Source organism: Dermacentor silvarum, chromosome 2, assembly GCF_013339745.2.
Source record: "Dermacentor silvarum isolate Dsil-2018 chromosome 2, BIME_Dsil_1.4, whole genome shotgun sequence".
Lineage (NCBI taxonomy): Eukaryota > Metazoa > Arthropoda > Arachnida > Ixodida > Ixodidae > Dermacentor > Dermacentor silvarum.
The window spans coordinates 6,953,325-6,968,150 of NC_051155.1; the positions used below are offsets into that span (position 1 = coordinate 6,953,325).

General features: G+C 46.5%; 1 protein-coding gene across 2 annotated transcripts in view; it reads right to left on the bottom strand.

Annotated features, from left to right (window-relative positions):
• Positions 1 to 14,826, bottom strand: part of LOC119441295 (GATOR complex protein MIOS-like) — a 341,599-nt gene that overhangs the window by 315,523 nt on the left and 11,250 nt on the right. For both annotated transcript variants that reach the window (XM_037705922.2, XM_049661128.1), the window contains exon 2: positions 2,894 to 2,983. In XM_037705922.2, the coding sequence (XP_037561850.1) occupies positions 2,894 to 2,943 (50 nt within the window). In that variant the 5' untranslated portion in view covers positions 2,944 to 2,983. The remainder of the gene's footprint in view (positions 1 to 2,893; positions 2,984 to 14,826) is intronic.

Below are 14,826 nucleotides of genomic sequence, written 5' to 3' on the forward strand. Positions count from 1 at the left end.
CCGCGAGAGCCAATGCCCATGCGCAACATATCGCGCTGCAACATGAAAACCAAGCGTATAGCCCTAACCACTGATTTTATACATGCTGCTTGCTATTTTAGGTGTTTTACCCCTTCTCAGGGAAGCGTTTCGCATACTCACTATAAGACGTGGAGCACGGCTTTCCGCAGTGGTATCCCACAAGAACGCATCTGACAGTCCAAAGCATCGATCCGGAGCTAAGGAGAATTGTAGACTACCTGGAAGGCAAGACCGTCATTGTGCCCAAGGTGTTCAGGCGAGGATTGGCATCGTCTTTCTTGCAAAACGACATTCTCTTAAAGAAGAACTTCTCGCCTCTCTGAGCCAACTACCTCCTTGTGGTACCCTCAGCATTGCATCCAGAGGTCCTGCAAGCTCTCCATGACGACCCAACAGCTGGACACGTCGGCTTTTTCCACACGGTCGCGAGGATACAAGAAAAATACTACTGGCCTCGCCTCTCTGCCGACGTCGAACATTATGTAAGGACATGCCGAGACTGCCAGCGATGCAAAACACCGCCAAAAAGCCCAGCCGGACATCTACAGTCGATCGATCCACTTCGCCGACCGTTCCAGCAGATTGGGATGGACTTACTGGGGCCTTTTCCAACGTCGACATCCGGGAATAAATGGATTGTCGTAGCTACGGGCTACCTTACCCGCTATGCCGAAACAAAAGCCTTGCCCAAAGGCGGTGCCGCCGAGGTGGCCCGATTCTTCGTTGAGAACATCCTCCTGCGTCACGGTGCCCCAGAAGTCCTCATCACCGACAGAGGCACGGCCTTTACGGCAGAACTAACTCAAGCCATCCTGCGGTACAGCCACACAAGCCATCGCCGCACCACCGCCTACCACCCGCAGACGAATGGCCTCACCGAGCGCCTAAATAAGACCATCGCCGACATGCTGGCAATGTACGTCGACGTCGAACACAAGACGTGGGATGCCATACTTCCGTACGTGACCTTCGCATACAACACGGCCGTGCAAGAAACGATGCACATGGCGCCGTTCAACCTGGTCTACGGAAGGAACCCGGCAACGACGCTTGACGCCATGCTACCGGACGTCGCTGACGAAGAAAATCGCGACGTTGGCACCTATTTGCAGCGTGCCGAAGAAGGTCGACAGCTCGCCTGCCTGCGCATCAAGAACCAGCAGAGAACCGACAGCCGACACTACAATCTTCGACGACGCTACGTCGAGTACCAGCCCGGAGACCGTGTTTGGGTCTGGACTCCGATACGCCGACGAGGACTTAGCGAGAAACTTTTACGTCCCTATTTCGGACCATATAAGATCATCCGACGTATTAGCGCACTGGACTATGAGGTCGTGCCAGATGGCATTTCGCAATCACAGCGGCGCCGCACATGCCCTGAAGACATCCACGTGGTGCGTCTTAAGCCCTTCTACGCCCGCTGATGAACTTAGGTAATTCGTTGCTTTGTTATTTTTTATTTTCTTTATTATGCGTGGTTTTTCTTTTCGGTTTCGTGTTCATTAGTAGCATCGGGACAATGTTTTCCTAAGGGGAGGGTATTGCCACGTGTACTTGTTTACCTTTCACTAGTGACCGCTCTTCACCGGCTCACAAATACTAACTGTTATCGCTCGGCGCAGGACGCGCCTGCATGTATCAAAGTTTCTCGAACATCATCGATGCTTCTTTCCGTTGCCTGTTTTCACCGACGCTTATGTTATCTGATTGTTTGACCGACACAAATTGTCTAGAACTTTCTGGAAGACACGCGAGCACCAGGAAATAATCTGGAACATTCGATGACTCGTGTATAAAAACAGACGCGTTTTGCCGCTGATCAGATTTTCGACGATCACCGACTGTGTTCCCCGCTTTCGTTGTGCTTCGAGTGTAGCTTGCTTTTGTGGGCATAGGTTCGCCCAATAAAGAATCAGTTTCGTCATACACAGTTTGACGACTGTTTACTTCAGCGTCACTACCACGTGACAATATAGTTTCCCATGACTAATTCTGATTTTTTTTCATCATTTTTCCTCTTATGTGATATGCCACCAAGGGGGCCTTAAAAGGAAGCTTTAGCTCAGGGGCTACTATCTAAATGCAGGGAAAAGGAGAAATCATTTTTCTCGGCAACCACTGCACCAAATTTGGTGAGGTTTGTTGTATTTAAAAGAAAAAGTTAAAAAGGAAAATAAATTTTTATTTAGGCCGTTAATTTTTTATTCAAATTGTCGAAAAATCACAAATTCTCCGAAAACGAAACTATCTAGTTTACAACTCTGTCACTCAGCAATAAAAAAACGATATGGCTATTCTGTAAAATGCATCCAATAGGACATCAAAAGCGGGCAAATTTCATCTACTATACATGGCTCTCAAGTACACCACTAATATGTGAGTAGGACTTTTGCAAAACCTTCTTAAACATGGTAACAAATTCAGGTAAGATATAAATTAATATATCAAATTTGTCCACTTTGGATGTTCTGACCGATGAAATTTACAAAACTGCAACATCTATTTTTTGGTACAGAGTTATGGATTCGTAAACTTCATGCTTCTATTTTTTTACTAAACTTACCAATTTCTGACAATTTTTGTAAAAAGAACAAGGCCACAAATCAAAATCTCAGTTCTAACAGTCACTAGAATTTACCTTTTTCTCTCAAATGCGCCAAATTTTATTAAAATTGGCCAAGGCTTTTCCCAGAAAAGCATTTCTGCATTTTACACGTACTTGAAAAGGTGGTGTCAGAGTTAAGGTTAAGCAAATGATGATGCTGATTACAGTAGTACTGTGTGACATTGCAGGTGGTTTCTCTGGAAATTACTGCCTTGCACAGGTCCCAGCACCTCTGTCACCAAGACTAACTGGACCAGCACTGACCTGTTCGTGTATCTGTGGCACCAGGCAACGTCCACGTGCAAGCTGGCCATCGGAGCTGGTGACAGGCAGCTTACCACATCACGAGTATGACTGCATAGAAAACATTTCTGAGGTCACTACACTGTATCTCCTCCTGCCCACAAACATGAGTCAGCTGTATTTATTTTTCTACTTGTTAACAAAAAAAAAAAACTACAGGGCCATATGGACTGTGGCAAGAGGCATAATAATACAAAAACAGTTAAAGGCCAACTGCAGACTTTGGTTAAATTTGTCATAAATTCACACATCGTAATGGAATACCAACTAGCCCAGTCTCACACCTTCAAATAGTACGTATCCCTGACACAATCTTGGCAAGGCCACAGGGCTGATAATTGTGTAGTTTTCTTGTTGGCAGCCTTTAAAACAGCACTTAAACAGATGAGACGTGCACCTGAGATGATGCTTTACCTCGGACGTCATGCCGAGGAACCGTGCACTCTAGGTCATGTGTCACTTCTGATGATGGTGGTGGCACTCGCTAACACTCCCAGGGTTAATTCTAGTTGTAAAGCATAAATACCCCAGAAGGTGGATGGGAAAACGGCTCCGCGGTAGCTCAAAGGTGAGAGCATCGCACGCGAAATGCGAAGACGTAGGTTCGTTCCCCACCTGCGGGCAGTTGTTTTTTCATCCGCTTTCATTTCAATTAATTTATAATTTCTTTAATTCAATGAGTAAGTACAAGTAATTTCCCCTATGTTGTCCTTGGCGTCATTGTTTGTTGGCTTCTTATGTTCTGATGAGCAGTAATGACGCCATCTAATTTTCAGCTCCGCTATCAACAATCGCAATTTTTCTTTGCTTTTCGTGACGCTCGTATTTAAAATGTCCCATTTTGCACAGATGCTCCTTTATATCTACACTATTGTAAGCCCACCACCACGAACGTAGTAAAACAAATCGAAAAGCGCGGCATGGGCCATCTGGCCAGGGGACTTTCATCTTGACGAGCGCGTTGCACACCGATGCCAGTTGTATAATGGCCGTCGACAGCTGACACAGAGTGTTATCTTGCACGCAAGTAGAATAAATACGTGGCAGGCACTCCTAACTATCCCAGAGCTCGGGGAGCAGAGAGGGCCACCGGCACCACATTAGCGATTGCGCTTGACAGCGATGGGGGCCTATATACCAGCTAGCGAAGTGACCTATATAAGCTTAGAGAAGGGAAACTACCTTCCACAGTGCAACGAAAATAAGAGTAGCAATGGCGTTGTGAACTAAAGTATGCAACCGAGAGATGGTGCTGACAAAATCAAAACTAATATCATCATCATTACATACTCGCTGCGGTAGCGATTTGCGGGGCCCGTCGCGCTGCTCGCTTGCTGGTTTTGGGCATTTTGTTACCGTTTTCGCAGCGGTATTCATGTGTACAGTACTCTAACATGACCACAGATATCTTTATTAAGTCGCCAGGTGACCGAGAGGCCTTAACTGGCAATAACACTGTGGTGTCGCGGCCTATGGGCCAACAAAGAAGAAAGACAACCAGCCATAGCCCAACGAATGATCCCCCTTTATTTTATGACACCCAATTATATACATGGGGACAACAGCGCCACAGACGTTCACAGGGTTTCCAGACGAGATGCCGAAACCAAAACTAGTGACACAACATATTCCCCCCTTAAACTTTCAGTGGGCTTGTAACCTGTTAGTGGGTTAGCGCTGCAAGGTGGTTTGTGCATTAAGAACTCGCTCTCATAAGGGAAACATAAGGCAATCAAAAACAGTGACCGGTCAGCAGCAGCAACTCAGCAACAACTACAAATCTATATACAAAACACATGAAAACTAGCTACAAAAAAAAAAAAAAATCTCTACAAAACGTTCAAAGCAACATAGGCTATACGAGAAGAACAAAAAATTAATAGAGTTGTCACACATGGTCGCCGTAACATTTCAAAGGTTGTCTTGACCGTGGTGATTGGACGCGAGCAGGAGCCGGAGTTGCGGTTCACGGGGGCCCGTGTGGGGAGTAGCCCGGTCTGTCCACACCAGCAGGAAGAGGCGCACCTGCTTTTGGCTCAGGTGTGTCTGGGTCGAGAGCAGCATGGGTGGCCACAGGAGCAGGCAGAGGCACAGCCGCCACTTTAGATGCCTCAGGAGCACTGATAGCCCAGGGTTCCCCGGTGAAGGGAACCTCAGTGTGTTAGCCTCTTGCGCGCTCCAGGTCTCCTCTGGACGCAGAGTACGGGCACCCTAAGGGACTTTGGCAAGCTTGGATGCATTCCAGGTCCTGCCATCATCGAGGCGGAAAGAGGACTGTCTGTGCTGCCCCAGCACTTTGTGGGGACTGCCAAATGAGGAGTCTCTCTTGAAGGTGACGGAGGTCTTCCTCACTCGGACGAAGTCATCAACTGCGATGTTGGTCTTCTTAGCGGCTCGACGAAAATCTGTCCGCTTCTTGCTGCTCTCTTGCTTATGCTTCACCCGACGATGCAGCTGACGGAGCTCGGTAGCTGGGTCCTTGAAGTAGGAAGACAATGGGTGCCCGACGACGTCCAGGCGTGTTCTCGGCAGTCTTCTATGCGGCAACAGAGCCGGGGCAACTCCTGTGGTCCCATGTGGTGTGGTAGATGCCAAGGTATTCGATGACCACTGGGCGAAGTGGTCAATGTTCCAGCAAAGCTGTCTGCACGAAGTTCTTGAAAACATGGTAGAATCATTCTACAAGTTCATTCGCCTGGGGGTAGTACACCGAAGAGTGCGAGAGGCAAATGGCATGATCCTTCAGGAACTGTTTGAATTCTCGGGAACAAAACTGAAGGCCGTTGTCGCACACAATCTCGTCGGGGTAGCCCTCTCGAGAAAATACTGAGAGCAGAAAGATTGTCACTGTGCGCGTCGACACCTCGCTGCAAAACTGTACTTCAGGCCACTTGGAGAAGTAGTCTACGAGGGTGATAGCGAACCTGCAATCATACGGCGCTCTTTCCATGGGACCGACGATGTCGATGGCGACCTTCTGCCATGGACGCTCTGGCAGGGGCACAGGTTGCAACGGAATTACTGCAGTCTTGGCACTCTTGTTTGCAGCCTGGCAGACTATGCAGTTGTGGATGGCAATTTCAACTTGCTTGCCCATGCCAGGCCACCAAAAACGGTCTCGTAGTCGCGCCTTGGTGTGAACTATCCCAGGGTGGGCTTCGTGCGCAGTGGAAATGACCTGTCAGGTAAGGGAAGGAGGAATTACGCGCTATTCTCCACATAAAAGCAGGTCGTCGACCACAGACAGTTCTTAGTGCATGGCAAAAAATGAAGAATGGCTGAAGCTCACCTGGGATGAACTTGTGGGGAGGCTGAGATGATGCGACGTAAGCCTTGACTTGCTGCAAGGTAGCATCTTCACGCAGGAACTGCTGGAACTGTTCTTTAGTGAGGCAGAGTGGAGCAATGAGAGACATGACCACTTCGTTGAACGAAGCATCTTCCCGCGAAAGAGACACTTGAAGGCGGGACAGTGCATCTGCAACTTGATTTTTTTTTTTCTCTGACCCTTCGCGATTGCGGTATTCCACCATATAGTTCTAGCGCAAAAGACGCTCTGACCAGCGTGCGATGCGAAGCGGGCATCTTCCTGAGCCTTGAGACGACAGAAGGGAGACCAAGGCTTGGTGGTCCGTACGAAGTGTGAAGTGCCATCCCCAAAGGATGTGTGCCAACGCTCGCAGGCCCAGACACACGCAAGTGCTGCTCATTCACCAACTGCATACTTACTCTCTGCTGGGGAGAGTGCGCGAGATGTGAAGGCGACTGTGAGTAGCTGGTGCCCATCCATTTGTTGGAGAACAACACCAAGGCCGCAGTCAGAAGCATCCATAGAGAACACGACCGGAAGAGTGGGATCAAACATTTGAAGTACTTTGCTGAATGACAACAGGATGGGCGAAATAGGGGAGCGAAAAGCGACAACACGCAAAGAGGGGAGCGATGAGCCTTCTAGAAGCAGCCGTTGACGAACGTGCTGTGACGTGATGCCTTCTGAGAACTGGTCGTGGAGGGAGTCGTCAAGGGCGACGAAAGAACACTAAGCAGCAAGCTCTCGTAAAGTGCCGACGTGCTCTTGTATGGACTCGCCTGGTTGCTGGTTACGGCAGCTCAAGCGATGGCATTCCACGATGACATTGCTTGCCGAGGTAAAATGCTGCGTTAATGCACCGACGGTTTGGTCGTATGATGATGGGGCAGTGGGCGACCTTTTGGCCTCATCGGAAGTTGTCGTGGTGGAAGCCGGCGGCGCGGGTTCGGAGAAGTGTGATGGCAGAGCGAAGAAAATACGCTAACCTTCAATTCACAGGCTGTGTAACAGCAGGGCTTTGCATCGTTCGGGCGGGAGGCCAGCTGCTCCGGATGCCAAAAGAAAGGTCTCAAACATGCGAAACCATTGCAGCCACGGAACCGGTTGGCGGCCCTGCGCAGGCAGAAATGGTGGCGGTGGAGCGAGGCCGGAGAAACTCATGACATGGCCAGCAGGGCTACAGAAGAGGTAAAGCCTTCAGAAAAAATGGTCGAAACCTGCTGAGCCGATGCCAGAGGCGCCTCCTGCAGTCACGGACACTGCGGGTGTTCGGCGCGAACACGGAGAAACGGGGAAACGCAGACAATGTCTGCAGCAGCTCTACGCATTGCCTCATTGATGCTGCTACAATTTCTTTCTCTCTAACTCTCATTTTATTTTTCTCTTTCCCGAGCATAACGCGCGCTGTGCGCATGCTCTCCTTCCCTCTCCTTAAAGTCCCATGTGAAGGTAACATGTACACGGCACGGAATGGAGGCGAAGTACACACCGCTCAGCTAGGTGGTTGCTAAGCAATGCATGGTGACGTCATCATTCAGCGATGTTTTTTTGCACACGCTTCACAGACTGATGGTTGGCTTAAACAGCTCCGCTGTTAAAATTGGAGCAATCTAGAACCCTTGTCACCAATGTGGCGTCGTGGCCTACGGGCCGACGAAGAAGAAAGCCAACCAGCCATAACCCAACAAATGATTTCCCTTTATTTTATGACACCCAATTATATACATGGGGACAACAGCGCCACAGACATTCACAGGGTTTCCAGACGGGATACCGAAATAAAAACTAATAACAGAACAATAACACTTCAAGCAAGTAAACTAACATTGTTTATTGTCAGTGGTAAATGAAGCAGTACATGCTCACAATTTCCGTACAGGTCAGATGGACTTAATGTTGTTCGTCACCGAGTTTTCAACATACAGAAACACAGACAGCCATCCATTTAATGCAATCCAAAGCTGAAATCGAGCGATGCTTTCTCATCGTTTTCGGCGTGCCGCTCAAGCAGGAAGAACCAAGCATCAGACAACAATATTTAAGCTGTGCTACCCCCATACTTGTATTGCGTACAGTACTGCTTGACGTGTTTCATACTGTATCTACATTTTCTGCATTCGACGATTTCAGCTAGAATAAAAAAAAGTTGTCGCAGTTTCACCTGAAAGGTGAAGCATCAATTGCGATAGCAAATTTGTAGAGAGCTATACGGAGTAATGATATTAGCTTTATCAGCTGTATAAACTTGGACATGCAGCAGCACCGGCAACACGCAGAACTGTTGTCGACGCCGTCGGCGTTTTGCCCGCGTTCGCTCAAAATGCGTGCGGCGTTCGTGACTGTTGCCGGAGCCTCTGATATAAATAGGCACTTGGTGCTGCAGCTAAACGTCGCCTCCCTTCCCCCCCTCTCCCACGGCCTCTCGCGCATCGGAAGAAGGCTGCGTTTGCACTACATATATGGTGATTGTAAAGGAGGAAAGAGACGCCTACTTCTGCAGCCCTTAAGGAAGCACGGCGCAGAACGCGCGTTTGTTCTCCGCCGTGCGTTCACTCCCCGTGAAAGAGCGCGTCCCTCGCGCCCTTTCACTCGCACATACAGCGTTCGGCGGTGCGCGGCCACGACTTCATCTCTATTGACGTCATACGGAACCTCACGGCGACGGCGACGCCGACGGCAGAAATCTGCTTTTGAGTGTCCATATAATTGCTATCGCAATAAAAAAACATCACAAATTGCTTGGCAAAAACGTACTGTCAGCAAGATAAACTAGCTGATAACACATTGGGGCGAGGCACGAAGTGTAAAGGGAGGGTGGGGGGACGTTATGCTAAATTTTGCATCACATATTTTCTGCTCTTGATATTCTTCTGCTGCACATTTAGTGTTCAGGTGCGGCAGTAAAGGCTTTGACACAAGTGGAGTACTCATAGGGAAATCAAGGAATGTTATGGAGACAGCAGTGCTTAGAAGGATTTCTACAAATATTGTGTGAATAGACAAGGACAGTAAATCAATATATAAGCAAGCCCAATTAATGCTCACAGATCCTTGAAAAATGGCATTTGTGGTTTCATGTTGAAACAGAATCTCCGTATATGTATTCAAACAAGGTAAAGAGGTTGCAAGGAGATGAACACTTCAGTTGAGTAACAGAGGTGACCAAGGGAAGCCTCAGCTTGGAGCCAATGTTTCACCAAGCAAACATATTTGATTTCAAGATCTTTTTGGGAGCACACTGTGCTCGGGTTTGTCATCTGCTGTTTGAAGAGAAAGAAAAATTGTTTTTAGTGATTTCTCATGTTTGTGAAGTGTGAAATAAGCTGGCCAGTTGTGTGAGCTTGCCTTTTCTCGGTATTAAGTCTAGTTATTGATTTCATGCAAACTGTACATGAGCCTTTTGTAGTTAACAAATGTAAAATAATGCACATATCCCGATACAATTCTAATCCTAGTACTTACCATGTTATCAACACTCCGTTAGATTTTGTCATGTCATCTAAATATCTTGGTGTACACATTACAAATAACTTAAATTGGACCATTATTATAGAGTACGTCATTAGCAATGCTAATCACATGCTCGGGTACTTACGGCGCAAATTTTCCAAAGCACCGTCTACTTTAGAACTACAGCTTTACAAGACTCATTCGCTCGAAACGTGAATATGCATTTGCAATACGGGATCCCAATCGCGTTAATCTTCTTACTTCACTTGAACTAGTACAAAATAACCCTACTCGTTTCATTCTGTCTAATTATAACCGTACCGCGAGTATAACCTCAATGTAAACTAACCTAGCACTTATTCCATTAGCTAATCGCTGCAAAGTCACCCGTCTTTTGCTATTTCATAAAATTTACCGTCACACCACACTTCATGACGACTTCATACTGCCGCCTCAGTGCATTTAAAACTGCATCGATTCTTCTTTTTTTTTTTCTGGGGTTTTACGTGCCAAAACCAGTTCTGATTATGAGGCACGCCGTAGTAGAGGGCTCTGGATTAATTTTGACCACGTGGGGTTCTTTAACGTGCACTACAACCCAAGCACACGGGCGTTTTTGCATTTTGCCTCTATCGAAATGCGGCCGCCGCGGCCGGGATTCAATCCCGCGATCACGTGCTCAGCAGCGCAACGCCTTAGCTGACTAAGCCACCACGGCGGGTTGCGTTGATCATCGCAGTAAGATAAGAATTGATTCATGTAACACGAAGTCCTTCTTTTAATCTGTCATCCCCCGTACAGATCAGAAATGGAACCACCAAGTATCGTAGCCATCACAGATAACAAACTTTCTCGCAAAACATTAGCTAACATTGTATAATCAGGAGAATTATTATGTTACAAGAATTCCCTGCACTTGTTTGTTTTACTCTACTACTTTGTAACCACTCTCCTCTTTACTGCCATGTGGCCCTGAGGGTACTCTAAATAAAAAAATAATAAAATGAAGAATGACTGTCAGAGTTTCAGTCAACATGAAGTATCATTTCCTTAAAATTGTATAGAGCACTTTTGATCGTTTTAAAATTCTTTGCATTTTTATGTAGCAAATTATCGTTGTGAAGGAGGCAAGCAGGAGCTTACTACATTGTTTCTGTTCTGGTCGTCATAGCTATAATGACTGGAAAAGAAACAAGTTGGGACTCAACATGTTACTTCTCTGATTGTCATAAAACACCCTTAAAGCAACTGAGCTTCTCATTCAACTTTGTCATTCCCGCTCGGTACGATAGAGAACTGTAGACTGCTGCTTTCCTAATAGGGCTCACACCTCTCTATCTGGGAAACTTCCAAACATTTCATGGTGAGGCACATAGTTCAAGAAGACCTGTTTTCATTATGGTGACAGTTGAGCTTCTTGTGGCTTAGCGTAGGCAGCTTGCAAACCAATAATCTCTCTTTTGTCCGTCTTCCTGAAAAGAGAAATGATGAAGCCATGACAAACATGCAAGCAAAAAATGGTGAAACAAAAGTTAGCCCTATAAACGAACAAATCACGGTTCTAGTTGAAGTGTTCAGAAACATACCCGTTGAGGATTCTGGCCCTTGATGCTACTTCCTGTGGCGGCACATTAACTGTTGACTTGTACATCCAGAGACAATAGAGTCCAAAGGGGTGAACAAATCATAAACAGCATCTTGGAGGCTGGAGTCGAAAGAAAAAAGAACCTCAATTACTATGATGGAAGTGTGGGTGAGTTTGTGATTCATGTATGACTAAGAACCGTGCAGAAAACGCTCCAAGACCAAAAAGCACATACACACACACAACACTGTTTTGAGTGTGAATTTCTTTCAATAGGGTCTTTGTGTGGACTGTGTTTAGTCAAGCCTCGATTAGATGACAATTGTTTCTTCCAGATACTAGTAATAAACAGAGTCATTTTATTATGTCTCAAATGCAGTTAATCTAACTGTATCACCGGAAGTACATTTGTCAATAATGTGCAGTGAATTTACCTCTGCGTATCATTTATGCAGAAACAGCCAAAACTTTATTAGTTATGCTGTACACATGTTAGCAATTTTAGCAACTTGGCAAAACAGTATGAGCTTCGTTTGAATTGCTTTGGTAGGGCAATAACTTTATAATTATTACCATTTTCTACTTTTAAGAAATTATTACAGGAATCTGTTTTATCCGCCTCGCACGCAAAGAAATTCAGAGTTAAAAATGCGAAGCACTGCTTTTTTACTCACCGGCGCACACGCCCAGGGGCTGCAAGGTTAATCCGCTTTCGTGAGTAGTCTTCAAGCAGACTGTGCTCGGTTCCAGCAATAAATTTTCACGCTGCTAGCCCATTTTCCTTTTTTTTTTCAAGCAACACTTCACTTCGCGGCCAGACACGGCAGGTCACTAATGGCGAAAGCCGTGTATGCAGCCGTTATGCCAGTGTAACGCCGCAGCTGATAAAGTTCACCGTCTCACGTTTGCTTGGTGACAGCTATGGAATGTTGGACGCATAACTGGCTGAGATATTATTGATATCTAATTAAAATGAACCTGCGTGATGCTGCTCAAAGGAAACTACTACCCCGTTCGCAAATATTACCGCCATACAATTTGAATCAACAAACGGCACGGACTGCAATCGATACCAGTGGGCTGCTGCTTATCACACGTCAGTGAGGTCTCAAAGCCTTTATTCAAGTAATCAAGCACAGACTTCAATAGCAGAAGTCCAATAAAAACAAATAGACTGCTTATTTTGTAAAAAAATTACATGCTTACCATGTTTGTGGGTTATTATAGATAAATTTATGAATCAAATATTAAGCAGTGTTGAGCACCCCTAGCAGAAAAAATACAGATTAAAGTATGCGACCAAATTACAGTAGCTCCACTTGGACACTTCATGCTGGAATACGCGGCGATTGATTTTTCGCCCTCTGTGGCGATCGCTGGAACTTGAGGGTGTGCCTGGGGCGGGGGGACCTCGAACCCCCTTCTGCGGTGCACTTTCTTAGAACTGCCGCAGGCATCCTCCTCGTGCACGGCAAGCCGGTGGGTGTGAACACATTCACAACTTGAGGTTGCACCCATTAGTTAAACGGGCGGCCTCCCCTAAAAGGGCAACAAACAACCCCATTTCGCGTCTGTCTTCCACAACAGTGCTCTGGCATGTGGCCTTGGAGTGTGCATGGTCTCGACACGGGCAGTTTGAATTGTGCGACGCCGACTGGATGCGTGGCCACCATCACTTTTTTATGGGTGCGCCACCACACGCAGGCCGCCATGTGGTTTCTTAGAGCCGCATGAGAGCCTATCGGTTTTGTCTCGGATCTGAGGCGCCAAAAGATTGTTTTTTCGTCTTACGGTGCAGACAGGGGGCCGACATTTGGCTGGAAAACAGTTATTCTGTGCACCTCACTGACAGGTTTACTCACAAACAAGTGGTTGTTTATAACGCCACATGGCCTTTGGCGTCTGGGAATCTCTGGTCGCATCGCGCACGTGTTCGAGAACTGGCACCATGATTCGGACGCTTCCTCGCATCAAGGTTTTGTACATGTGTCTTGCTTGTCATCGCTTTGTTACACCAGCTGCACTGGCATGCCGTGTCTTAGAACTTCCGACAAATATGGGCAGCATGACCCTCGCCCCCTTTCTTGTTGTATATTCTGTATTTTGGCTGAGGATTCTACACAGTCAACTGTGCTATAGAAGTGTTCTAAGATGGTTGGTTGATTGACTGGCCAATCACGCATCGATATTCTAACGAACTCAAGGATTGGTGAACTGATTGTCCAGTCACAAAAAACAAATCAACAACCATTCGCCAGTAAAGATTTTGCGCGGAGCATTGTGTCTAGAAAATGCGGCAGCAGCGTTCTGATGGAAAGGAGTGGTTGTAAACCAGACTTCGGGTGCTGGTGCTAAGCGCCATCGGTTCGGTTGAGATAGGGTTGCCCTATGTGGTCGAAACCAGTGTAACTTTTCATAACCAATGTACCATAACCAATGTAATTGAAACCATGCAATCTTGTAACCAAGCTTTCTAAAGTCTTCGTAAATATAAGTTTTCTTCGTCTGTACATCGGCGTCTGCGTCCTTCGAACCGAAGTCACCAGCCGCACCACCTGTGCGGTCTCTGATGGTGCATCCCGGATGCCAAGGATGGGGGCAAGAACAAAAATTAAAAAATCACCATCATCTTTATTACTACTTTACACTCGGCTTTTCAAGCAGTCCAAAATTTAGTTGCAGTTGGCCTTTACCAGAGGTACTGAGACCATCACAATAATAAGTAAAACAAACCAGGTATCATGATTCTGAAGAATCAGAGCTTGTTCCCACTGACACCATTCAAGGCTATTGTGCAGGGGAAAAGTGAAAGTTGTAAATATTTGAGCCTGCACCCCAAGAGATCGAAGGTATTACATGACAATGACTGGTCAGCCATAGGATGGGCACAAAGAGTGGATAGACCTGTTCTTAGGAGAAAAAGTAATTTAAACGTGCGAAATTTCTAGCAAGGTTATAATGTTTCGATGCTTTGTTTTTTTTTGTTTTTTTCACGTGATGTATAGACAGTGCTGCTAGCTCTGCGGAAATTTCTCTAGATCGGGGGATTTTAAGCCCGGTATATGCTCAGTGGCTATGGTGTTGGGCTGCTGAGCACGAGGTCGCTGGATCGAGTCGCGGCCACGGCGGCCGCATTTCGATGGGGGCGAAATGCAAAACACCCGTGTACTTAATTTAGGTGCACATGAAAGAACTCCAGGTGGTCCAAATTTCCAGAGTCCCCCACTACGGCGTTCCTCATAATCAGAACTGGTTTTGGCACGTAAAACCACATAATTGTTTTTTTTAAGCCTGGTATAGGGAAAAAGAAAATCTGTCCAAATCTAGGAAAATTTTGCACTGAGACATAGAAACAATGACACAGCTGACGTAAGGCATGTTTTGCTTTCAGTCGCCCTAAATTACTTCTGAAATAGTGTGCGAAGCATTACTTTTTATTGTACCGCAGCACAGTGAATGCATCTTGCCAAGTGAACAGCAGCGTGTGGATGCCGCGGCCTATTTAAGGAAGTACACTGCTCCTACTGCTCCGGCTGTGCTGTTGGTGCC